This window comes from Ambystoma mexicanum, chromosome 4p (genome assembly GCF_040938575.1).
Source record: "Ambystoma mexicanum isolate Mex_15411 chromosome 4p, UKY_AmexF1_1, whole genome shotgun sequence".
NCBI classification, from domain to species: domain Eukaryota; kingdom Metazoa; phylum Chordata; class Amphibia; order Caudata; family Ambystomatidae; genus Ambystoma; species Ambystoma mexicanum.
In genome coordinates this window covers 29,897,057-29,921,695 of record NC_090927.1, presented here as the reverse complement: position 1 = coordinate 29,921,695, position 24,639 = coordinate 29,897,057, and the positions used below count along the sequence as shown (strand labels likewise).

General features: G+C 48.4%; 1 protein-coding gene across 1 annotated transcript in view; it reads left to right on the top strand.

Annotated features, from left to right (window-relative positions):
• LOC138452929 (zinc finger protein 777-like) overlaps positions 1–24,639 on the top strand; it is a 161,080-nt gene that overhangs the window by 49,054 nt on the left and 87,387 nt on the right. Inside the window, exons 2-3 of the mRNA XM_069605290.1 lie at positions 3,391–3,502; positions 13,109–13,235. Coding sequence (XP_069461391.1) covers positions 3,479–3,502; positions 13,109–13,235 — 151 coding nt within the window. The 5' untranslated portion in view covers positions 3,391–3,478. The remainder of the gene's footprint in view (positions 1–3,390; positions 3,503–13,108; positions 13,236–24,639) is intronic.

Genomic DNA, 24,639 nt, shown 5'->3' with positions numbered 1-24,639 from the left:
CCTGGGACTGCTTCATGACAAAGTGGGCAGTGGCCCTTGGAATCGTTATGGGTTTCATCGAAACACCATGATGGCGGTGCAAAGATTCAAGTTGCAAGTCATACGCCACCTCAATTCTATGCATACAGACAGCATGTTTTAATCGCCAAGAGCCAAATATCACCAGCCAGTGGCAAGTGCACATTCTGCACCCTGTAACACCTGTTATGAGAGAAACATAGTATTGCTATTGGAAATTTGAGATATAACGTAACAAAACCCTTGCAGTTCAGTGAAAAAAGCTTAGTTGAAATGTTGTTACAGTGCCGGTTTAATGCAGCACACACCCTGTAATGTGTCAGGTGTTGGAAGGTACACCACCTTAACTCTGAACACCCCTGTTGCACAGACTTATGGCATCCCTCAGCACATCATCGGAACCTAGGGTACAATAACATCCGTAGTAGAGCTTACTCACTCCTGCAACCACGATCCTCTAATGTAGATGATTAGGACAGTATTGAATTGATGCTTACAATGAAAAGGATAGTCCCTTTTATGACTTGCCCTGAACACGTACCCTATGGCATGAAAACCCACTCTGGTAAATTGGGTACTCTGAGTAGTGACTTTGGCCTTCAGGATTTGCGTAAATAACATAATCTTGATTGGATGCAACCAAATTAAGTTCTCATTGGTCTTCCTTTGCACGTTCAAGAAGCTGAAAGACCTTGATATATTTTATTTATATCGCGCCTTGGGAGGGAACAGGAGAAGTAGACTGCAGCAGGATTGGCCAGCTCCTTGCAGATTTTAAAGAGTTGGACCGAGTTGTTAGATGTTGAAGAGACTCTGGCTTGGATGTGGGCTCTCGTCTTAGTGCAGTCAGAGAGCCGGTATTGCCTTTGGAGCAGGCGGCCGGCCAGTGTCAGATGATGTGCAAGATGCCTGCCATTTTCTCACAGCCAGCCTACACTTGCGTTTAAGTTGACACGGTCAGAGTCGTACCATGAGTTGCACTTGACTTTGGGTTTCAGGCGGATCCTCATGACGGGGGAAAGAACTTTGAGTGTGTCAGACTATCCGAGTGGAGCTTGGAAAGGGCACTGTCAGGATGAGTCAGCCAGAGGTGGATGAGGGGGAGAGAAGGGGGCAGTGCAATCCTCAACTGACACACGCTTCATGAGCCTGATGACCGAGAAGGTAGGTGGAAGTGCTGGATGAGGCTTATAGAGACCATATGATGAGTCGATAGGTCCGGCGAAGGAACGACCGAGGATGCCGCTAAGGGTCTGTCTGGCGGAAGCACTGGTGTAGCTATCAGCGATAGGGAGACAAGGGTTAGAGGCTAAGAAAGCCTTTTTGAACTTCTTCCTTACAGACTTGGTGGGGATAGTCAATGGAGAAGCGATTGGAGAAAATGGGAGAGACGGAGAGTGCCATTGCTGATTGGAGGAGGGGGGAAGAGGAGAGAGAGAGAGAGTAGCGGAGAGGGGTGGGGGGCGGTTAAACAGGAACAGCAGGATGGGGTAGCACCAGGTAGTCACTAGGCTCAGCCAAAGTCAAATTATTAGCAGAAGGTGTAAAACACAGTCCAGTCACAGGCAATAAGAGTGCAGTCTAGGTTAGATGGGGGTGAGAGTGGAAAAGTCAGGTGTAGGAGCATGTCGAGTTGGAGACGACTAACCCGTGGTTGAAGAAGTGAGCGTGTCATGATAGTTCAAGGTCCAAAGAAGAGTGCGGGAGCGCCCTCTTCAAGGCGCTTGTGAGGGGTACAGGGAGACCTCGCGCCACGAACCGGCAGTGGACAGGGAGACCTCGCGCCACGAACCGGCAGTGGACACGGAGCAGACGGGGGCCTTAGAAAGTGGGCCTTTGAGGAGTTATCAGTTCAGAGCAGGATAATTGCAGAAATTACAGATGTGGCTCAAAGCACGTGAAAAGGTCATGTCTATGGTAGATGACCTGTAATGGGCAATTGCACGAAAATGTTAGTCGTACAAAGGAAGATTACGCGCGTGTCTGCTTGGCGCCGTGATCTTTAGTATATTGCATCTTGGTTCTTGAATTATTTTTGATACTGAACAAATGGTTTGTTATGTATACTTCACTGAGAGTTTCTATTGCATCTCGTGGTATGTACCACATGCTCCTCTATGGAATGTGTTTATCACATGTCTTAAAATGGAACAAGAAAAGCAAGAGGTGAGAACTGTAAGGTTTAGAATTCATGTTAACCTCTGGCATCTCTCTAGGCAACCCTCCAGACCATCATTCTTCGCCTGCCAAGCTATTACTGAAGGGGAAAAGACCATATGCAAATCGGGCATGGTCGCACCCCCAAAGTGGCAGTCAAGCCCAAACTGCTGGGTCACTTCCCTTCTGCACAAGACCACGAGCATCCCAGACGTGCTGTTTTTATACATTAAAATGGAGCAACAGCATAGCTGCTAGTGATGTCATAAGTGTTCCCATGGGATGCAAAATAGCAGACATTAGAGGTAGGGTGATGCATGCCAAATTTCAGGGCTTTCGTTGCATTAATCGGACACCTTCACATGACGTTTTCTTTCACTGAAGATACATTTGCACACATGATAATTTAACTATGGACTTGTCCTAATGTTTCTTTTATACACATCCCAAAACAAATGGAGTTGATGCTACATTTGGCGTGTTTATATGGCATCAATTGGCCAGGCAGGCAAACCTTGCTTATGATAGCTGTTGGTCTCAAGGTGATTAAGAGCTGGCTTGGGCTACAGCAGAAGCTGACTAGCCCACAGCAATGTCTAGTTCTGGTATGATATGCAAGATGAACTACAATGCCAAAGTTAATCGTGACCTCGAAGGAGGGTAAAGAACCCCAATGTGTAAAAAGGTGTGAGTAATAACGGGTTTTGGATAGCGTTAAGTAGTCTGATGCCAAAAGCTTTATATTGAAACACTTGCACCATCCAACTATGTGGCATTGCATTCATCCAGGGGTATATGGGGGTGTCTACTATAAAGGTATTGCAATGTGTTTGCAAGATTCACCGGGACTGACTAACCCTAGCTGAGGGATCTCCATCTAAGAACAAGGAGTGACCCACGAGAGATGGGAGCAAGGTAAATATCCAGGGATGTGGTAGACCCGTTTGGTTGATTGAAAAGGAAGGGTGGTCGACAAAATGACCTTGATAAATTTGCATCTGATCAAGTACAATAAGTGCACAGTGTGGTGTTCACCCCACAGGACACGGTTGTGCAAGCGTTGACCCAACTTCAGCCATTACTTCGTTTTATTCATTTTTGGGTATGCTGATTATCCTAGACTGCATTATCTCAAATGAGACCCATCGAGGGTCCTGCCATTGAAATGCACAGAATTCCCACCGATATCATGCTTTCTGCTTTATTTTCCAACAGGTCCATACAGTCATAGAAAGCAGGAGGTCTTTACCAGATCCAGGCATTGAATCAACTGTGGGAAATTCAAGGGACAGCTGTGTGGATAATGACTGCCCGGCCATCAAACCAGGTAATGTGTAGAATATTCCACTTTTATTTATTTAGATGTTATGACCGACAAGAACAGGTCTTGAGCAAGAGAACAGGGTTTATTGGAAAGTACACATTTTTAGAAGGAATACCAGGGCCAGGAGCTTGTGGCAACTTCCCAAATCTAGGCAAACAGGCTATTCCTTTGCCTTCTGAATGATGTACACTGTTAACTCCTAGAATTACTATGAATAAAGGAATGTCCACATAGAGGTGTAGTTTATTTCTCATAAGGATAGGTTTTAATATATGTGCAGTAGTTCATAGGTAAGTAATTGCTCCCCTGTTTGATTCTCACTCTTCTTAATGCATTTACATTCGCTGGGACGAGTAGGTTGAGTCCCTTTCGGTCTACGTGCTGTCTCGTGCTCTCCCTGTTGCTGCGTCAACCGGACGGCCCTCAGCTTTCCTCCCTACGGCCCTGGCTCTCGTTTCGTTTCCTTGTTTCGACATCCTTCTGTGCCTTTCTCTCCGTGGGGTCTCGACAGTGCTCCAGATTGGATTTTGGAGAGAGAGTTTTACTCCCAAATTTTAGAATTGGAAAGTAAATCCAATTTCAAGAGCAAAAAGTTTCCTCCTTCGCAAGAGAGTAAAGTATCCGACAGCTAACCAATTTGTGCGTAAAATTAAAAGTTTGTCCGAAAACATTAGTGACAAAACAGTTGTATTTCAAAGTGGTTCTAAATAATTTATTGCACCTGTGGAAAACATTTCCCCACACAAGAAGCTAGTAGATGCATACTAGCCAGCTTCATATTCCTGATACTTTAGCACAATCTCGAGTTATAGCTTGTTACATCGGGTGATTCATAAATCAAGTCCCTCACTCTATCAGCATCACTACTCTGTCTCTCTGGCCTACTGTTGCTGCCTGGCACTACCTGCTTGACTGCCACTCCATGTTTTGCTCCATCTCCCCTTCCCTTTGCTACTTTGTTTCTCCTGTCTCACTTTCTGAGCTCTGCCTCTCGCCCTAAGTATTGCAATGCCACATTTTACGGTCTGGTTCTCTCTCACACTGCCTCTCCCATGTCTGCAATCTATTGTTGCTGTTTCCCTCCTATATCTCACTGTATCTGTTGATATAACTCCTCTTCCTCCCTCATGTCATTCTGTTTTTTATTTTCTCGGTTGTGGTTGCTACTCCTTTTTGCTTAACTTTCTTGCACTGTCTCTTATGCTATTGGCCTGCCCTTCTCTAGTCTTGCTTTTCTTTTTCCATCTCTCCCCACCTGCTGTTGATCTGTTTGGTTTTAATGTCTCTTGCCCTGCTTCTATACCTCACTCCTTTTTTCGGTTTGTCCTATTATTAACTCTGTTTCCCTTCAAACTGTATTTGTTGCCCTATCACGTAGCTCATTGCCCTCTCTTCCTGTTGCTCGAATTCCTGTTTTGGATTGTCTAGTATATTCTATGGCCCTCCGCCTCCCCGGCCACCCCTAGCCCCCGCCCCCCACCACACCTTTTGTTCTCCTGTATTGCTTTGGTTCATAGTTGCTCTTCATCCCCTTTTTTTCTGTTTGTCTTTTAGCATAGCACCAATAAATATCCAAAAAGCTGAACATTCCTTTTCTATTTAAAAATCTAGTGTGGCTTTACCATTGGGTGCTCCTTTTTAGATGTGTGCAAACCTTCTTTTGGAAACTAAGCTGAGAATGAAGTTTGTCTGACCAGGTGCAGCACTTGCTTGAATGCAGATGCTTTAACAACACTGTATGCCATTACAAGTACAAGCACCCAGATGAGATGTGTGTTCTGAGCCATTACAGGTATAGCAGCCTTGATGAGGTGTGTGTTCTGAGCCATTAAACATATTGCAGTCCTCATGGGATGTGCTTCTTCTGAGCCATTACGAGTATAGGAGCCCAACTAAGATGTCTAATCTGAGCAATCCCAGGTATAGCAGCCCTGATGATTTGTGTGTTCTGAGCAATTACAAGTAGAGCTTCCCGGATGAAATGTGTGTTCTGAATCACTGAACATTTGGTAGTTCTTTTGATAAGTTGAAAGTTAAGTCAATTCTCTTACAATTGAAAGTTACCTGCATCCTAAATGCATATATCTAATGCAGACTCATTAACTCGCCTATCAACAGGATTCGAAATAACAGGTTAAACAATCTCTGTAGCAGGGTTATTGACCCACTGAGCTGCCTTTCCCAACAGGCTGACACTGAAAGGCACATAGGGTTAGGGCAGTTCCATGTGAGGCTTGCCTGACATAAATGGCTTGTACAAAGCTCTATGCCTGTATGGTCTATCCTACATTAGTCAGGCGATTCATAATGAGGCTTTGTAATGTGCTAGACTTTTGGCAGTGCGACTCAGTAGTCGGACTTGGGGAAAAGCAGAAGTTTTGAAAAGCGCAAGACCGAGTAGAAGTGATTGAAGTATATGACAGCAATGCCATCTTGTGACACTGTCGGAGGTTGGTGGGGAGAGCTCAGACACTGTTCTTGCTCTGTACTTTAGCTTACTGCAGAAAATGCCAACATATGTTCGTTCTTTTTTAGCAGCTCTGTTAAGAAATGCAGGTAATGTCCCAAACCACAGCAGTTCTGCTAAGAAATGTGGGCATGATGCAATCAGCCCTGCTGTAAATATTCATTGTACCATGACATGCGTATAGCAGCTGTGTTGAAAATTAGGCGACTTTGCCTGAATATATAGCGGTCCTGTTGAGAGGTACAATCTATGCTGCCAAAAATATATATAGCACTGCGTCTACCTGTATCCATTCTACCTGCTTCTGGTCAGAAAGAAGTTCAGACCACATGCCTAGCTATTTGTTGATCTCTAAGAAGACAAACTATATATAGTGCCCTTTCATGCACGCAAACCCTTGCAATCTTAAGACTAAAAAAACACATCTTCCTATAGAACACCAAAAAAGGTTTTCCTTCTCGCAAAATCTAAACAACTGCTTGCTGGGAGGCTCTCCTAATAGGTTTAAGACAATTTTCATTTTGAACAATAGTCCCTGTGTACTAAAGCAGAGTGACGAGCATGTTCATGATTCAAGATGCTTTAATAACACTGTAACCTACAAAATGCTGGCAGTTCAACAAAGTGAACAAACCACACATTCCCTTTTACATTACTAGAATCATTAACAGAGAGGAGAGTGTTAAAACAATTAAACAGACAAGGACTCATCCCAGTTGCTTCATTAAAGGAACTGTGTGGATTACTAAAGTAAAAGGTGGATTTGCAAGCTGCTGCTAGCCAGACTGTCACTTGTGAGCTTCATGATTTATTGGGCTGCTGCCATTGTTAGGCAAAGTTTGTATGCAGTAATCTTTGGGTGCACTACAAACAACTCTGACTACAGGTATAGGAATCCCAACCTTTGGTATAAGCTTGTACTACACAGTTTTGATAGCATGTTGAGCAGCCAGGCTTATCTCAAGAGGGGTCAATGTGAGCTGTAGGGGAGTTACAGAGATTCACAGTGACAAGTCCTCAAATAAACTCTTATACCCAAGGTTTCTTGAATAAACAATTATTAATTTATCAGTCAGTTAGAATACGCCTTATTCAGAAGGGAGCAATATAAAAGTAAGACACAAATACACTTCAATAGAATACACTTCAATAGAATACACTTCAATACTGTACACTCTTAGTTTCTAAATCAGTAAAGACCCTTTTGGGATAGCCCACAGAAACAACCTACACCCTCAGGTGACTTCAATAGCTAGGGTGCTGGGGACATTAATATCTTACTGTTTGCATTGTTTGCATTTAGAATACTCTTAGAAGTTGTTAAAAGGAAAAGGTTATTGAAACAATAAGAGACCATAAATATTCTTAAGCAGGCAAATACTTTTGGATCCCGTAAGCAGAGTCATTCAGCATAACAGGCTAAACCAAAGTCAATGGGCAAAATTCTTATATAGGATGAAGCACTTCTGGTAGTTAAGTAGAAAAGTCTTTGCACAATGTTTTAGAAGTCTTTGAAGAAAAGAAGAATCAAATATAGGCCACAAGCTGATTAGACTTGTGAGTAGTAGAAGATGCAAGCAACTCTACAGCAAGAGGTACGTTCTCTCAGACTTTACAGTACCTTTTTGTATTGAAGAAAAAGTGCAGCAGATGACCCCTGTCCCTGTGCAGCTCTGCAGATCTCACTGTTCCTGGGCCTCAGTTGTGGGGACAAGAGGGAGGACTTCTGGGGACTCCTGCACTGCAATGGGACGGTCACCGCTCGCAACCAGCAATCTTTCCAACAAGTGGCACTTCAGTGTTTCAGCTCCTCGTGACTACAGCAAATGGCAACACCGCGGTTTCTGGCTGTCGAGATGGACTTTCCTTGCTTCTGGGGTCCCGCACTACGTTGAGGGGGCTCAGTCAGTCCTGCTTCCTGGGAGTCCGAAGGATCTTCCTGGAGCTCTTGGCCAGCTTAAAAGCAACGCACACAATCTGGTGTTCCTCTCCCTGGCTATTCGGTTTCCAGCAGCAACTCTGTGGAAATTCAACCAGCTACGAGACGGATGTCCAGTTGGCTTACTTTGGAGTTGATTGGTCCCACCAACTCAAGGGGAGAAGTCGTCCTTGCAGGGGCTTCTGTTGATACGAATTTGGAGTTTCAGCACAGCAGAAGGACTTCACCGGGCAAACCAACGGTCCAGGAGTTGCAGCAGCCGTCCTCTTCAAGCTCTTCTTCGGTTCCTTCGTCCAGTGGTCTACTCTGCCTTCCAAGCCAAGAGACTTGCCATTTTATTCAGTTTTCTCCCATTCATTCCAGCCTAGCTTCCACTCACCCGGCAAGATGGCTGTCCTTGCCGGACAGTCAGCCAGCCAATCGTCAGAGTGCATTTGGGTCTCCTAGGTGACTAAGTACATGGAGTTTCGGGCACCTCCCTCACTTGCTGCCTACCCCAGACACTCTGGAGCCAGAGGTGGGTTTCACTCCCGAAGCCCGCCAAAAGCAAATGAACAAAGAGACCAAACCGTGTTTGGCTCGCAGAGAAAAACTCGAAAGGACCTTTCCACAAAAAAATGGCAAAAAAAGAAGACCTGGACTCCTTTTAACAAAGGAAGCTCAGACGCCATCTTGAAAAACATGGCTCCCGCAATTTAATGTTACCGGAGCTGCGAATAGTTCGCGGTCAGGATAAATCATGGTAGTTCATTGTGAAACCACTGCCACCAGCCATTTTGAGAGGAAAGGGTAACATTTGACTGTTACATAAGTAACTAGACATGGGGGAGGGGGGATACGAAGTAACCCCTCCAGCACTCTATTGTCAGATAGGGTGTGCTGGGTCTAGTAATGTACAGGACTAAGTGAAGTCAATTTCACTCCACTGTTCTGGGAAACGGTAGTTGATCCCAGAGAAGGTATTTAAACCTTGGGGAAATATGAACGACTTCCCTGTGGCACTGCACTGAAAGTGCTTTGTGACACAATTGTAAAAGATGATGCCTATGGAGTTGGTTAGACTCCATAACCAAAAGAAACAAACACAGAAAACGCATTGAATTGAAAAGTTCAAAGTCCCAAAGTTTAGCTGGAGGACTCCAAGGTGGAAGGAATTGGCACATTTATGAGAATTCTCCCTAACGGTCCCCCGTGATGCTGCTCTGTGCCCATCTGGTCACCTGTGATGTCGCTGCGTGCCCCCAGCCCCCCCTCAGTCCCCCATGATGTTGCTGCGTGCCCCCAGCCCCCCCCCCCCCGGTTCCCCGTGATGTCGCTGCATGCACCCAGCCCCCCATGGTCATCCGTGATATCACTGCGTGCCCCCAGCCCCCCCATGGGCCCCCATGATGTCACTGTGTGCCACCTGCCCCTGCCCCCCATGTCTCCTGTGATGTCGCTGTGTTCCCCTCTGGACCATCGTGATGTTGCGGTGTGCTCCCCCGCCCCCACCCCCTTGGTACCTCGTGATGTTGCTGTTTCCACCCCAACCCCTTGGTACCTCGTGTTGTCGATGTGTGCCCCCCAGCCCCGCCGGACCCCTGTGTTGTCGCTGTGCCCCCCAGCCCCGCCGGACCCCTGTGTTGTTGCTGTGTGCCTCCAGCCCATCTGATCCTCCCTGATGTCGCTCTGTGCCTCCAGCCCCCTGGGCCCCTATCTCTGTGTACCCCCAACCCCCCTCTGGTCCCCCTGTGATGTTGCTGTGTGCCTCCCAGCCCTTCTGGTCCCCCTGTGATGTCCCTGTGTGTCCTCTGGCCCCTCTGGTTCTCCCCTCCCCCCAGGTGATGTTGCTGTGTGCCCTACGGCCCCTCTGCGCCCCACACCCGGTCATGTGGCTGTGTTCCCCCAGCCCCCTCTGGTCCCCTGTGATGTTGCCCCCACTCTCTGGTACCCCATGTCCCCCCTCCCCTTGCTTTCCCTGATCTCTTCTCCCGCCCCCTATACCACCCCCCCCCCCCCCCCCGGGTCCCATTCACTGCAGGAGTTGTCTTGAGTCACGAAGGGTTCACCATCAATAACCTTTTGCCAACGCTTGAATTTGGCTTGTGGAAACCCTGACTCGTGGAGACAGACAGACAGACAGACACACACACTCTCTCTCTCTCTCTTTTTCAGGCACTGCATGAGGTGTCGTAGGGGCTAATGCAATGGTCGCTTGTGGTGTTACTCCCCTCTTCCTCACCTAGTGCAATTCTACGGTGATGTCGTTAGGCCTAGTGCGGTAATCGCCTGTCGGCTCCTATTTCCCTCCTGTCTGTCTTGATACTTGCCCTATCTAGAGGGTTGCTAGGCCGAGTAGATTGGTTAAACTTCACAGTCTTGCTGTTCATGGCCTGTAGGCATGTTTTTGTGTCTTACCTTGTTCCCTCCTCTGTCATGGGGCACTTTGAAACGCATTGTGTGCGGGTGCTGTATAAACATACTATCATATCGCTATGCTTACTCTTCTACTCTACACCATCACACAATTGGAGTGTAGCTATCCCCCTCGATCAATTTGGCCTAGCTGCTCACATAAGAAAACTATCCCATGAGCACCTCATTGTAATAAAACGCAGCTATATCCCACAACAAACCGGCATAGCTGCACACATAAGCGTCTCGCAGGCCTAACACAGCCAGAACCCAGTATTGGTGTCCTCCCGCCAGAGTGCACACATTGAACCGATATCAATACCACCACACTTAATGCTAGGATTCAGCTTCCATCAGGCAATTTCATCAGCTGCACACTTAGCTGGTGCACCCAAGCACCTTTGACACCCTACTCTCTCAACTGACCTGGACTATGGTCCCAGAGGGTGTTCAACCTACCAGCGCATTGAGGTCATACCAGTGATACATAGAGCGCTATATAAATGCCAGTTAACATAAGTACCCCAAGTCTAAACATTACCTCTGGTTTGAAGAAGAGTGGTCCAGCTGGATTCTGTCTTGCTACAGCGATGCAGACCCGGTATTCCTGAGCCTTAGTCTTGGGGACAAGAGGGAGGGCACCTGGAGGGCTCCTGCGGTGTCACTTTGGAGGGTGTTGTTGGACAGAAATTGATGTAGTAACACTGTGGTAGACTACACAACACTAGTCCTCTTGTTATTGGGTAACCCACCTTTTGATATCGGCCTGTACTATACAAGTTGGTAGTGTGACTGAGCTGAGCAGGCAGGCATCTCTCAAGAGGGGTAAATGTGAGCTGTAGCAATGAAATTCGCAAATGCAAGTAGCCAAGTAACACTTGCACTGAAGTTTAAGTTGGTTATTTATTAATATCAGTTTTTAAATAAGCCTTCTTTAAAAAGGTCAATATATGTAACAATCAGTATACTTTCCAGAATCGGCATATGTTTAGTGGATACTCTTTAGAGATCATTTTTACACACTTCCTACACCCAGAGGTGACTTCATTCACAAGGAAAGTAATGGCATTTACTTATCACTAGTACACTTTGCAGATTCTCAGTTTGCAGAAAGGGAAGGTTAAAGGAAGGAAAAGGGTTAAACCGGTTCTCGGGGCATCTGAGTATACTTACATTTTCCAGTGAAGTCTAGACAAATCCTTTCCCAGCAATAACAGTCTAAAACCAAGTTATCACCTCTGAGGGACAAACCATATCAATCAGTCAATGGACTAGAAGAGTCTGCAGTGAGCCAGGACAGCCAAAGTCAATTAGAGCACAGTCTATGGAGCCGAGGCATTTCATAGTTAACAAGTCTTGCACAAAGTTAGAGAATTTTGTAGAAAATCACTGTAGTGTCGCAAGCTGTTACACCTGTGGAGAGCAGAGCTGAAATCGACTCTAACAGTAGTAGCCACTGCAAGTCTCATCCGAGAAGAGCAAAGCTAAAGACACTGAGGTAAGTACCCCAAGTCTAAGCAGTACCTCTGGTATGAAGAAGAGTGGTCCAGCTGGCTTCTGTCCTGTTGCAGCGATGTAGATCCTGGGTTCCTGAGCCTCAGTCGTGGGGAAAAGAGGGAGGACTTCTGGAGGACGTCTGCAGCAGCAATTTGGAGGTCGGCGGCAGTGCAAGGGCTCTTTTCGGATCATCGGCACTTTGCATTTTCAGCATGCAGTAAACAGCACCACCGCAGATCTTTGATACAGGTTGGGCTTCCTTCACTTGCAGATGTTGCACTCGACTACAGATTTCTCAACCACTGGTTCCTGCAGCAGCAAAGAAGTACAGCCAGCCAGGGAAGATGGTTCAGTGGGTTAGTTGGTCCCACTAACCCAAGGGAAAAAGTCGTCCCTTCCGGAGCTTCTCTTGTCAATCAGAAAAAGGAGTGTGACCACAGCAGCAGGGCTTCACCGGACAATTCAAAGGTCCAATATGCCTGCGTCACTCTGAGGCTCACAGTCCTAGCTAGGGTCATCAACCAAGCAGCACTGTGGTCCTTCCGAGCAATTGTCTTCTGTGAGGTGTAAGGTGTCCAACTGGGCACCACGATCCAGCCACTCGCAGAGCAGTTGCGCCATCGGCCGTTTAAACTTGCCAACCGGGACATTGGAGTTCTGTGGGTAACAGGGGTGCTCATGTGTTTGGTGGTGAGGCAAATGCCCAAATTCTGTTTAGGTACCTGGAGACGGCTCCATCCGTTGCTAAGCCACACCCTGTGCTGCTTTGCATACATTTGAAACTTTTTGTGTGATGATATACATTATAAACTTAGATTTTTTTTTTAACCGAATATTGTGTATTGATTGTAGTTCCTTTGCATGTTTTTAATTGAAACCTTTTAATTTAATCACAAACCTAATAAAGAATTCAATTGAATGACTGCCACGTCAGGTGTGAGGAAACTCCCACTTCTGGAATCGACTTCCAAAGAGGTGGTTGGACATTTTCCCTACTACCATGTTAAGTGGAATGGACTCTGCCTTTTGAGACTCCTCACTACAAGGTCAATGCAGCTCATTTTTGCCAGTCCTAATGTTGCTGCTTTGCTCCCATGTTCTCTTGAAGGTTGATGTATGCATTCTTAAATACAAAATAATTCTGATGTGTCTCACAGAATTAAATTGCTGCTGCTCCAAATCCCTCTGTCTGGTTGGGATATTGCCCCTACCAGCGGGCAGCTGCTACAATTTTAGTCTATTTTCTAGCGTATGCTTGAGTGATGTGGTGGCATGGATATCCCTATTTGATCGTCATTGTCCTGCTTTCCAGGTTCCTGTCACCTTCCACGATGTTGCAGTTTATTTCTCTGAGGAAGAGTGGGGGCACTTAGAAGAATGGCAGAAGGAGCTGTACAGAAATGTGGTGGAGGAGATCCACACGGCACTCCGTTCTCTGGGTAAGGCACACCTTGCTGTCCTGTATGAATATTACTCTTGCACCTACTTCTTTACTGTAGAAAACGGACTGAAAATGTAGTTTCTGATGCTTGTTAATCTGCTTAGAATGACATGCTGTGCATATGGTCCGACATCCAGTGGTAACCGCGTAGTATTGCATCTTGTCTTTCGGGGACTGAAAGGGGACGTCGGCATAGGCGTGTCTGAAACACTATCCCTATCGTGACGTGTGTAGTACCCAAAATCCCTTACGCGTCGAGGTCCCTCAGATTGTTTTTTTCCGCCCAAATCACTGGTCGCCCTATAGCGGAGCTCTTCATGAGACATTGTTTATCTTAGCGCATTGTCGGTTTATCCCCGTTAAGTCACTTCGCCCATCAAGAACATCATCGACGAAGACTACGGAGGAATCGTCTATGGCTGTGGGTTCTGACGCCTAAGATTCGGCGTTCGGACTTCCACGTGGTCGGGCCTTCCGGCCAACCTACACATTAGGGAGAGTGGGCTCGGGGTTTGCCATACTGTTATGTCTTTCCTCTTTTCCACTGCTTTCCCTTTTGGTCTGGTCACCCTTCCCTTCTTCTATGGAAAGGACTCCATTTAGATTCTGCCCTGTGTGCAGGGTTGGATATCCGTGGAAAGACTAGCACACCTCGTGTAACGCTTGTCTCCCCCTAGAGCACGACGAAAGGCGGTGTTCGGCGTGTAAACTCCTTAAACCTAAGACCCTTTGAGAGCGCTGGTTAAAGCGGAGGGCCGCGTACGGCATGTCACGCGTGGAGCCTCCTTCCCCTGCCGCGACACCAGCCGAAAGTGACAGGGCACGTCGGATGACCAAACGTCCAATGCGGACGTAATGGACCTTGAGGCGGACACTTCTAGGACCGCCACGCCCGTCCCCGACCCTTACAGGCTCGACTCCGGTCTTGCTACAGGGAACACACCCGGCGACAGGGGCGTACAATCGCACCGCACCAAGCACACAACCCAAACGCCGTCCTCGACGACATCGTCGAAGAAGGCGAAAGAGCCAACGGGCCCGCCGGAAATTTCAGCGGTGCCCACGGATCGGTCCGGTCCAAAGCCTTCCCCGCATCCGCAGCAGCGCATGACGACTGGGCATAACAAACATAACAAGGGTGCTACTCCCCAAATTACACGCGCCAAAGTTTCAGAACAAGAAACCAACAGATTCCAAGGGTTCCAAGGCCCGTACAGGCCCGAAACTACGAGTAGGCTTCTACCCGAGAAGCCATCTGCTGGCCCTTCTGGAGCCGCGGAAGACATTTCCACTGCCGACACATCATCGGAGGCGTTGTCTCCCGAAGATTCGGTGACTATCCGTAAGAGCATCAATAGGATTGCTACGGCGGTGGGCCTAGTTCCGGTTCGGCCCACAGTTATGGGCCAATCCGCCGAAAAGTTTTCCACGGATTTGGAAGAGGATCCCGAAGGCTCTTACGAAGAAAGCCAGGTACCCCTCTCAAGCACCCTGAGGAGATCCTCTCAACGCCTTAGGGCGGAGAACACGCTTCCTACTCAGCTACGTCCATTTGGGTCATCCAAGTGGACCACGGAGCAATTTGGGGGGTGAATGGATCGGCTAGAGCAGTTTTTCAGGGCTTCTGATCAACCTCTGCCGAAAAAAGCTCGGGTAGACCCTAACCCTCAAACACAAGATGTCCAACACCTAGATGTCCAACACCAAGTTGACTATCAAGAAAATGTCCAGATGGACACGTATAGAGACATCTATACAGAAGAAGAGTCGTCCTCTTTTCTGGACAACTATGGGGAGATCAAGGAGCAAAGGACAACTGGGAGGACACCCAGCAGGACGATCACAACTCTGATATCGTTTGCCTCGACTCTCCTGCATCCACTTCGATTCGACAAGCTTCCCCGGTGGATGATCAAATGGCTTTCAACAACATGTTGAAAAAAGCAGCAGAATTCTTTAAAATTTCCACACTTGAAGCCTTGCCCGAACATTTCGTGTAGGACATTATTAATGAAAAGCCTCTGGCAAGCCAGTCTATCCCTCTTTCGAGCTCTGTAAAGAGACGGCTGGCCCCTTCCATACTCACACCCGCTCAGACTAGGGCTGTGAACCCAAGGGTCGAAAAACATTTCCGACCTCCCCCACCGACCCGCTTTATATCAAAGGACACACAATCCCAGACTCGCTGGTGGTGACCAACACTCGCAAGAGAGCAGGGGTTCCCCTTGCCACGGGACAGTCACCCCCGGACAAGGAGTCCTAAAGGTTGTATGCCTTAGGCAAACGGGTTACGTCGGTGGCGGCCTATACCGTCCGGATTGCCAATAACACGACGTTACTAGCAAGCTACGTCGACGCCCAATGGAACCTACTCCAGGAAGGCCTTCAAGAGGTTCCGGAGCCAAGCTTCTCGCCATTGTCTCGGAGGGCAAACTTGCCAATCAGAATGTGGTAAAGAATACCCTGGACACCGCAGAGATAGCAGGCAGGTCTCTCGCACAAGGTACTCTCCTAAAGAGGCACACATGGCTGCGCACGTTGGGCTTCAGGCCTGACACCCAGGCATCCATTATTAACAAACCCATCGAAGAGGCCAACCTCTTCGGGAAGGCGGTAGACGATGCGTTGGAGACAGCCAAGAAGGAGCACGAGACTATTAAGTCGCTGCACCAAATTTCCCAGAAACCCTCTTCACAGAGGGGCAGTAATTCTCAGCGGTCCTTTTGAGGACAAGCCTGCGCCGCTCAAAACAATTTCGGCACGGGCAACTTCAACTTAAGTCAACCAGCTGCAAGCCCCACTTACTACCCCCACAGGGGTCAGAAGCACGGAAAGAATAGAGGAAATAGAGGCTCCAATTCCAGAGGAGCGTCAACTTCGGGTCAGAAATGACCACCAAGTCCCGGTCCCCTCCCATGTCTCCCCGGTCGGGGGGCGATTAACATCTTTCTTCAAGGCATGGGAGGGGATAACTTCAGACCAGTGGGTCTTAAAGACGGTCGCCCACGGTTACTGCATGGAATTCGCCCGACCTCCACAGTTCAGACCGCCGAAACATCGAAGCTTTTCACCGGAACATCTGCAGATCCTGATCCAAGAGGTGGAAGCGCTGCTGGGAAAAGACGCCATAGAAGCCGTCCCGATTCTTCAGGTAAACGATGGTATCTATTCAGTGTACTTCCTTGTACCCAAAAAGGATCTCACCCTGCGTCCTGTTCTAGACCTGCGGCCGGCGAACAAGTTCATAAAGCCCCAGAAGTTTTGCATGGTACCACACCAAGAGGTGATCCAATTGCTAAAACAGGGGGACTTCATGACAACATTGGATATGAAAGATGCATACTTTCATATTTCAATGCTGCCAGCGCACAGGAAATTACTAAGGTTCGTGATTCAGGACAAACACTACCAGTTCAAGGTACTCCCCTTCGGCATAGCCTCGGCGCCAAGGGTGTTTACCAAGGTCTTGGCAGTGGCAGCGGCACACCTGCGCAGACTTTCAGTTCCAGTTTACCCTTACCTCGATGATTGGCTCATCACGGGGGACTCGTTCGACGTTTGTTTTTCGAACACCCAAAGGACAATAGACCTACTGTTCAGCCTGGGATTTTCTATCAACGTAAAGAAATCCAGCTTAGTCCCCAGCCAAGTAAAACAGTTCCTGGGGGCTCTTATTCATACGGAAGACGGTCTAGTCTTCCCTTCCAGCGAGAGGGTTCAGAACATGCTCTCTCAGGTTCCTCAGTATGTAGCCAGTCGAGAGGTGACGGTACGCAAAGCTATGTGTTTGCTAGGGATGATGGCGTCATGCATATACTTGGTTCCCCACGCTCGGCTGCACATGCGTCCTATGCAATAGTGGCTCAACAGCCAGTGGTGTCAGGTCAGCGGACAATGGGAAGATCTGTTGTCTCGCCAGCCCTCGTTCTCTCTCTGCAGTGGTGGTCGAGGGAGAAGCTCTTGAAGGGGAAAACCTTCACCACCCCTAAAGTGGAAGCCACTCTCACGACAGACGCATCTCTCACGGGGTGGGGGGGGGGGGGGGGCGCTCACCTGCTTCAACAGACAGCGCACGGAGTGTGGTCCCCTCGGGTAGCGTCCAACCATATAAACCTACTGGAGCTACTAGCAGTGTTCAAAGCATTGAAAGCCTTTCAGGAGCAACTGCAAGGGAAGACAGTGCTGGTCCTAACCGACAGCACAACAGCAATGTATTACCTGAACAAAGAGGGGGGCACTCACTCTCCAGGGCTATCCAAGCTTTCCCATAACATCTGGATATGGGCTCTCAAACACAAGATGTTCCTGATATCCCAACATGTTCCAGGGGAACTCGATCTTCTGGCAGACGTACTCAGCAGAGATTTTCCTCTGCCAGAAGAGTACGAATGGCGACTGCACGAAGTCATTGTATCTAACGTCTTTGCAGAATGGGGGTTTCCAGAGATCGACCTGTTCGCTACTCAGGAGAACGCCCAATGCCAAGATTACGCCTCCAGGTACCCCCAGAACCGATCCAAGGGGAACGGTCTCTGGATAACTTGGTCGGGGAAATTTGTCTACGCTTTTAAAGCCTTTATGGAAGGGGTTAAAAGAATTTATCCCCCCATCACTCACCCGGCCCCTGGGTGGGATCTAAATGTGGTTTTAACTAGGCTCATCGGACCCCCTTTTGAGCCTATGCATAAAGCTAGTCTGAAAGACCTGACTTACAAGACAGCCTTTCTAGTAGCTATCACTTCTATCAGAAGAGTTAGCGAACTACAGGCCCTCTAGGTTTTGGACCCCTTTGTTACAGTCCACAAAGATAAGGTATTTCTGCGCACACATCCCAGATTTGCGCCGACATTTATTTCGAAGTTCCATGTGAACCAGTCAATCGAACTACCCACATTCTTCCAGAGACCTACTAACATGGCCGAAAGAAGCCTTCACACACTAGATGTGCGCAGGGAAGTCATGTTCTACATGGATAGAACTAAACCACTGAGGAAAAATAAACAATTCTTTGTTTCAGTGGCAGCTGGTAGAGAAGGGGACCCGGTCTCTAAATCAGCAATATCAAGGTGGATTGTCAAATGCATCACACTATGTTACACTCTTGCTAAGAGAGAACTACCCTTCAAACCTAGAGCACATTCTACTCGAGGCACTGGGGCATCCATAGCATTCATTGCAAATGTTCCCCTAGAGTCCATTTGCAAAGCGGCAACCTGGAGTTCTGTACACACCTTTACAAAACACTATTGCCTAGACACTCATTCTAGGTCTGATTCTCAGGTGGGACAAGCAGTACTAAGACATCTTTTTTCTACTGTTCCTTCTCACAACCCATCTCCAACTCCGGGTACTGCTTGTAGTCTAGGCACAGCATGTGATTCTAAGCAGATTAACAAGCATCAGAAGACATGCATTACTTACCGTAAAAGCATTTCTGATGATTGTATCTGCTTAGATTCACATGCGCCCTCCCTGCCTCCCCGCCTGGGGTGGAAGGAACATAGACTTCTTACTACTTTCTCTCTTCATGTACTCACTCACTATAGCCTTGGGCTCCCTCATGGCAGAAAAAATACAATCGGAGGGACCTCGGCGCGTGAGGGATTTTGGGTACTACACACGTCACGATGGGGATAGTGTTTCAGACACGCCTATGCCGATGTCCCCTTTCGGTCCCTGAAAGACAAGATGCAATACTCTGCGGTTACCACTGGATGTCAGACCATATGCACAGCATGTGAATCTAAGCAGATACAATCATCAGAAATGCTATTACGGTAAGTAATGCATGTAATTCCAGACTGTTGACGGGTTCATGACAGGGCCACCAATTGCTGCTATTTGCATGGTTGTCTAGCACTTTGGTGCATCTGAAACGGTGGATTTGATGTTTAGTTGAGAGTAGAGTGGAAGGTAAGATTTCAGTGCTTCAGTTTGCAGAGGTACCCTGATCTCTGCAAGCATGTCATATTGTTAGATGTTACACATAAGTATCATTGAGGGCTTTGTGTCCAGAGAAGCGGCCTTGTGCTTGAAGTGTGCATGTGCGTTTGCTGCGGGCAAATGTCAGTTGAAGATGGAGGCATAAAATGCTGTGGTGTTTGTAGGTAGTGGAGACGGAGTGTTAAAAGCTGTGACACAGTGGCTGTGGTGTGCTTGTGTGTGGAAATAAATTGAGGGTTGGTCAAAGGGTAGAAGGCGTTTCTTATAAGTTTCCTTAGTGCTTTCAAGTTCTCCAGCATGGGGTATGGCATGAATTCTCATGAATATTCCCCGTAGTCAGGCTGGGAATACTCGGTAAAGAAAAAATCTGTTTGTTTCACTTCTGAACCTGTCTTTCTCCAAATAACCAATCACTGGGCCCTCGGTCATACTGCCCCCAGCCAATGACTGCCCTCTACCTAAGCCCCTCCTCTGACAGCCATCTTCTGATTTTTACCGCACGTTCAAGTACTTTAGCTTTCGAGGTTTACTGCGTTTTGGTTTTTTATTTATTCTTTTTTTCCCCAAGAGTTTTGCTTTTTTTCAGTGTATCGAGCCTCAAGCTCCATCGATCCACCTTCCGATTAAAGGGGACCCGTTTTCAGATTCTTCAGTGCCCCTCAAGGGCGAATTTCATCTAGTTTCTTTTTGGAGGATTCCTGAAGCTACTTCAAGGCATACACCGCGTGTAGATTGCGGATGAGAAGCAGGACTCCATGCCTCTTCAAGGTTTTCCCCAGCTGCAACCTACGGAATGTCTTTTCGGACGACGGGCATTCCCAGTGCCTTTACTGCCAGCACTCGGACCCGACGCATGTGGAGGGTGACTGAACGATCGGCGCAGGCGTCTCAACGAGTGGCTGCAGGCCAAGGCCCCTGCTCTGGGTGAGTGCCAACAGCATGCCTCCCCTGCCCAGAAGAAGAACGTTGAGCGGGCTTTTAAGTCCTTTGAGGGCACCCCTCCCACGGGGGCCCAACATAGTGCTAAGCACCGCAAGTCCACTGCCACTGGAAGCGCAGTTGCGATGGGCTTTGCGGCAGCCAGGGCAAGTACAGCTCCTTCGACCACGAGCCAACGCTCAAGATCTTCAAAGAAGAGGAAGTCGGACCATCCTGGCAATCTCTTGGAGAAGACCCAGACGGGCCCTACAGATAATGCCAAGGGGGAACAGGGCTCAGACCCTCCCCCTAAGGTGAAGGCCTCGGGCTCGACCAAAGCCGTGAAGGCCCAGCTACATCTGATGAAAGCCCAACCTTCCATCGAAGGAGTGGTGACGTCCATCGCGAAGGCCACCGAGGCGGATCCACAGGACACGACCTCGAATGCAAGAGTATCCCTGCATGCCAGGAGGGAGTCCTCTTTTCAGCCCATCGAAAGGACACCGGAGAAGATGATGCTTATCATTTCACCTAAACCGTCTCTATTGATTGCAGAGAAGGAGGGGGGCATAGTAGCCCCCAGGGCACGGATATCTCCTCAGAGGAGGAGCTTACTAGCCTCCAGACCGTCCAAGAGGAACGATGCATCGTGAGAAGGCCCTATGGGAAGGATCCCGACGAGGGCGACAACTATGGTGACAACAAGGAGACCGAGGAGCAACAGGACGTTGAGGGCTTGGAGGACCAGCCTAAGCCGCAAATGCCCTCGCCTCCATCACCACATCCACCTCAGTAACCACCTGGGGACATCTCAGTGGCCATTCTCACTGCTCTGTATACCCTATGCTCGGAGATCCGGAAGAGGATGCCTCTTACGCCGACGGCCCCACCCGCAGCGCCGGGCCCATCGGAGGAACCACCATCCAAGAAGGAGAGTTCACCCCCCCTTCTCCTTTCCGCCTTTCACCTCCCTCTCACCGACCATCAAGGCCACAAACTCCCGCGCCATCGTGGCGTGTTACGATAGGGAGCTTTGGTTCAAGATCGCCCCGCTCCTGGACTTCCTTCCCGACGGCAAGAGGGCGGAGGCGTTGGAGATCCTACAGGAACGCGAGGTGGCATCGGACCACGCCCTTAGTGGCCACGGATATTGCCGACACGGGTTCTGCCAAATGGGCAAAGGTGTCCGTCGGCAGGACTGGCTGAGGGCCACTAATTTCCGCCAGGATGTTCAGTCGAAGGTGTTGGACATGCCCTTCGAATGGAAGTTTTTTTCGGTAAGTCTGTGGGCGAGTCTCTTCAGGCCATCAAGGCGGACACTGAGACGGATCGTGCCTTGGGCACGCTTCAACGACGGTTGGAGGCCCTTCCTGGACCTCTGCCACCTGAACAAGTACATCAAGTCTCAAAAATGTCAGATGGTGACTCTTCAGCACGTGCTAGAAAGGCTGTAAGAGGGGGATTTTCTATCGTCGCTGGAAGATGCCTATTTTCACATCCCCATACTGAAGGGCCACCGCAAGTTCCTACGTTTTGTGGTTCAAGGGCAACATTACCAGTTCAAGGCCATTCCCTTCGTATTGAAATCGGCAGCAAAAGTTTTCACCAAGTGTCTGGCGCCGGTGGCAGCGCAGCTTCGTCTGAGGGATCCTCGACGACTGGTTCATCTGGGCAAGCTCGAAGGACATCACTGTCAAACACATGGCGAGGACCGTCCAATGCCAGAAGGAACTGGGGTTCTCGGTGAACTATCCAAAGTACTGCTTGATTCCATCGCAGAACTTGCAGTTTCTAGGATGCCGACTCAACAGTGTCGTGCATGGCGTCTCTGTCGGAGGAGGGGATAGCGGCCATCTTGGGCAAGGTACAACAGCTGTTGGCATTGAAGATCGCATGGGTGAGGTCCATCAAGTCCCTGCTCGGCATGATGTCGTCATGCATATACCTCATTCGGCTGTGCAGGCTATGGATGCCTCCACTGCAGGAATTCCTCAACGCCTGTTGGATGCAAGTGTCAGGAAGCTTCGAGGACAAGATCACACTCAATGAGAGTACCCTCTGGGAACACTACAAACAACTTGACTACATGTATAGGAAACCCAACCTTTGGTATAAGCTTGTACTACCCAGTTTTGGTATCGTGTTGAGCAGCCAGGCTTATCTCAAGAGGGGTCAATGTGAGCCGTTATGGGAGTTAAACAGAGATTCACAGTGACAAGTATTCAAATAAACTCTTACACTCAAGGTTTCTTGAATAAACACTTATTCATTTATTTATCAGTCAGTTAGATTAAGCCTTCTTCAGAAGGGAGCGAAATAATAACACACAAATACACTTCAATACTGTACACTTTTAGTTTCTAAATAAGTAATGACCCTTTTGGGATGGCCCATAGACACAACCTACACCCTCAGGTGACTTCAATAGCTAGGGTGCTGGGCACATTAATATCTTACTGTTGGCATTTAGAATACTGTTATAAGTTGGTAAAAGGAAAAGATTATTAGAACAACAAGAGACCACAAATATTCTTAACGGGCAATTACTTTTGGATCCCTACAGTAGAGTCATTCAGTATAACAGGCTAGGGCAAAGTCTTATATGGGATGAAGCATGGGTAAGTAGAAAAGTCTTTGCACAATGTTTTAGAAGTCTTTGAAGAAAAGAATAATCAAATGTAGGGCCACAAGCCGTTAGACTTGTAAGTAGTAGAAGATGCAAGCAACTGTACAGTAAGTTCTCTCAGACTTTGTTACAGTACATTTTGAACGGAAGAAAAAGTGCAGCCGACGACCTGTTCCTGAGCAGCTCTGCAGATCTCACTGTTCCTGGGCCTCAGTTGTGGCGACAAGAGGGAGGACTTCTGGGGACTCGTGCACTGCAATGGGACGGTCACCGCTCGCAACCGGCCAACTTCAAAACAGTGGCTGTACAGTGTTTCAGATCCTTGTGTCTACCGCAAATAGCAACACAGCGGTTCGTGGCTGTTGAGATGGACTTTCCTTGCTTCTGGGGTCCCACACTCTGAGGGGGCTCAGGCTTGGTCAGTCCTGCTTCCTGGGAGTCTGGAGGATCTTCCTGGAGCTCTAGGCCAGCTTAAAGGCAACGCACACAATCTGGTGTTCCTCTCCCTGGCTATACGGTTTCCAGCAGCAACTCTGTGGAAATTCAACCAGCTACGAGATGGATGTGCAGGTGGCTTACTTTGGAGTTGATTGGTCCCACCAACTCCTTGCAGGGGCTTCTCTGTCGATATGAATTTTGAGTTTCAGCACACCAGCAGGGCTTCACCGGGCAACCCAACGATCCAGGAGTTGCAGCAGCTGTCCTCTTCAAGTTCTTCTTCGGTTCCTTCGTCCAGTGGTCGACTCTGCCTTCCAAGCCAAAAGTCTCACCTTCTATTCAGTTCTCTCCCATTCATTAGAGCCCAGCTGTCAGTCACCCAGCAGGGTGGCTGTCCATGCCGGACAGTCAGCCGGCCAATCACTACAGAGTGCATTCGTGTCTCCTAGGAGACTAAGCACAGGGAGTTTCGGGCACCTCCCTTCCCTCCTACCTAGCCCAGACAACCTGGAGCCAGAGGCGGGCTTCACTTGTGAATCCCACCAAAGGCAAAGCGAACAGTGGAACCAAACCTGGTTTGGTGCGCAGAGTAAATCTCAAGAAGGACCTTTCCACAAAGAAATAGCGAACAAAGAAGACTCGGGCCATTGTGACAGAAATGGCACAAGTGGGTGCTTTACTGCACCTGAAAACGCAGCCCGCGGTAAATGCACACCACAGTAGTTAAAACAAAACCAGTGCCACCAGCCATTCAGTGAGGAAAGGCTAACATACAGATGTTACATTGGAAGCTAGACAAAGGGGATACTAGGTAACCCCTCCAGCACCCTATTGTAAGATAGTGTGTGCTGGGTCTAGAAAGTTACAAATGTAAGTAAAGTCCATTTCACGTTACTACTCTGGGAAACAGTAGTTTATCCCAGAGAAGGTATTTGAACCTTTGGGAAATCTGAAAGACTTCCCTGTGCCGCTGCACTGAAGGTGCGATGTGCCACAATGTAAATGATGATGCCTATGGAGTTTGGCAGGCTCCATAACCAAAAGAAACACAAAGCTCAGAAATCACATTTAAAATACATGAGAGTGGGGAGAAAGTGTCTCCCTCTCTCCAGGTTAAGAAAATCAAGTCCTCAAAATCTAGCAAAGTTGCTGGGGGTCTCTGAGATTGGAGGGAATTGGCACATTTCTGAGAATTCTCCCTAACAAGGCGGAGGACAGTTGGTACTGGGCCGTAGTCATGGGATGTTCCTCATCCCGTTTCATCTGGCAGGAGTGAAGAACATAGTCGCCGACTCTCTCAGCAGGGAGTTGCACTCTTGCCACGAGTGGGAACATTGGCAGGACCAAGTGGATCACCTGTTCCGCAGATGGGGCAATCCCCAGATCGATCTGTTTGCGACTGCCACGAACACCAAGTGCCGGAGGTTCGCCAGCAGGTTTCCTCAGCCGGGGAACATGTCGGATGCATTCTCTTTCC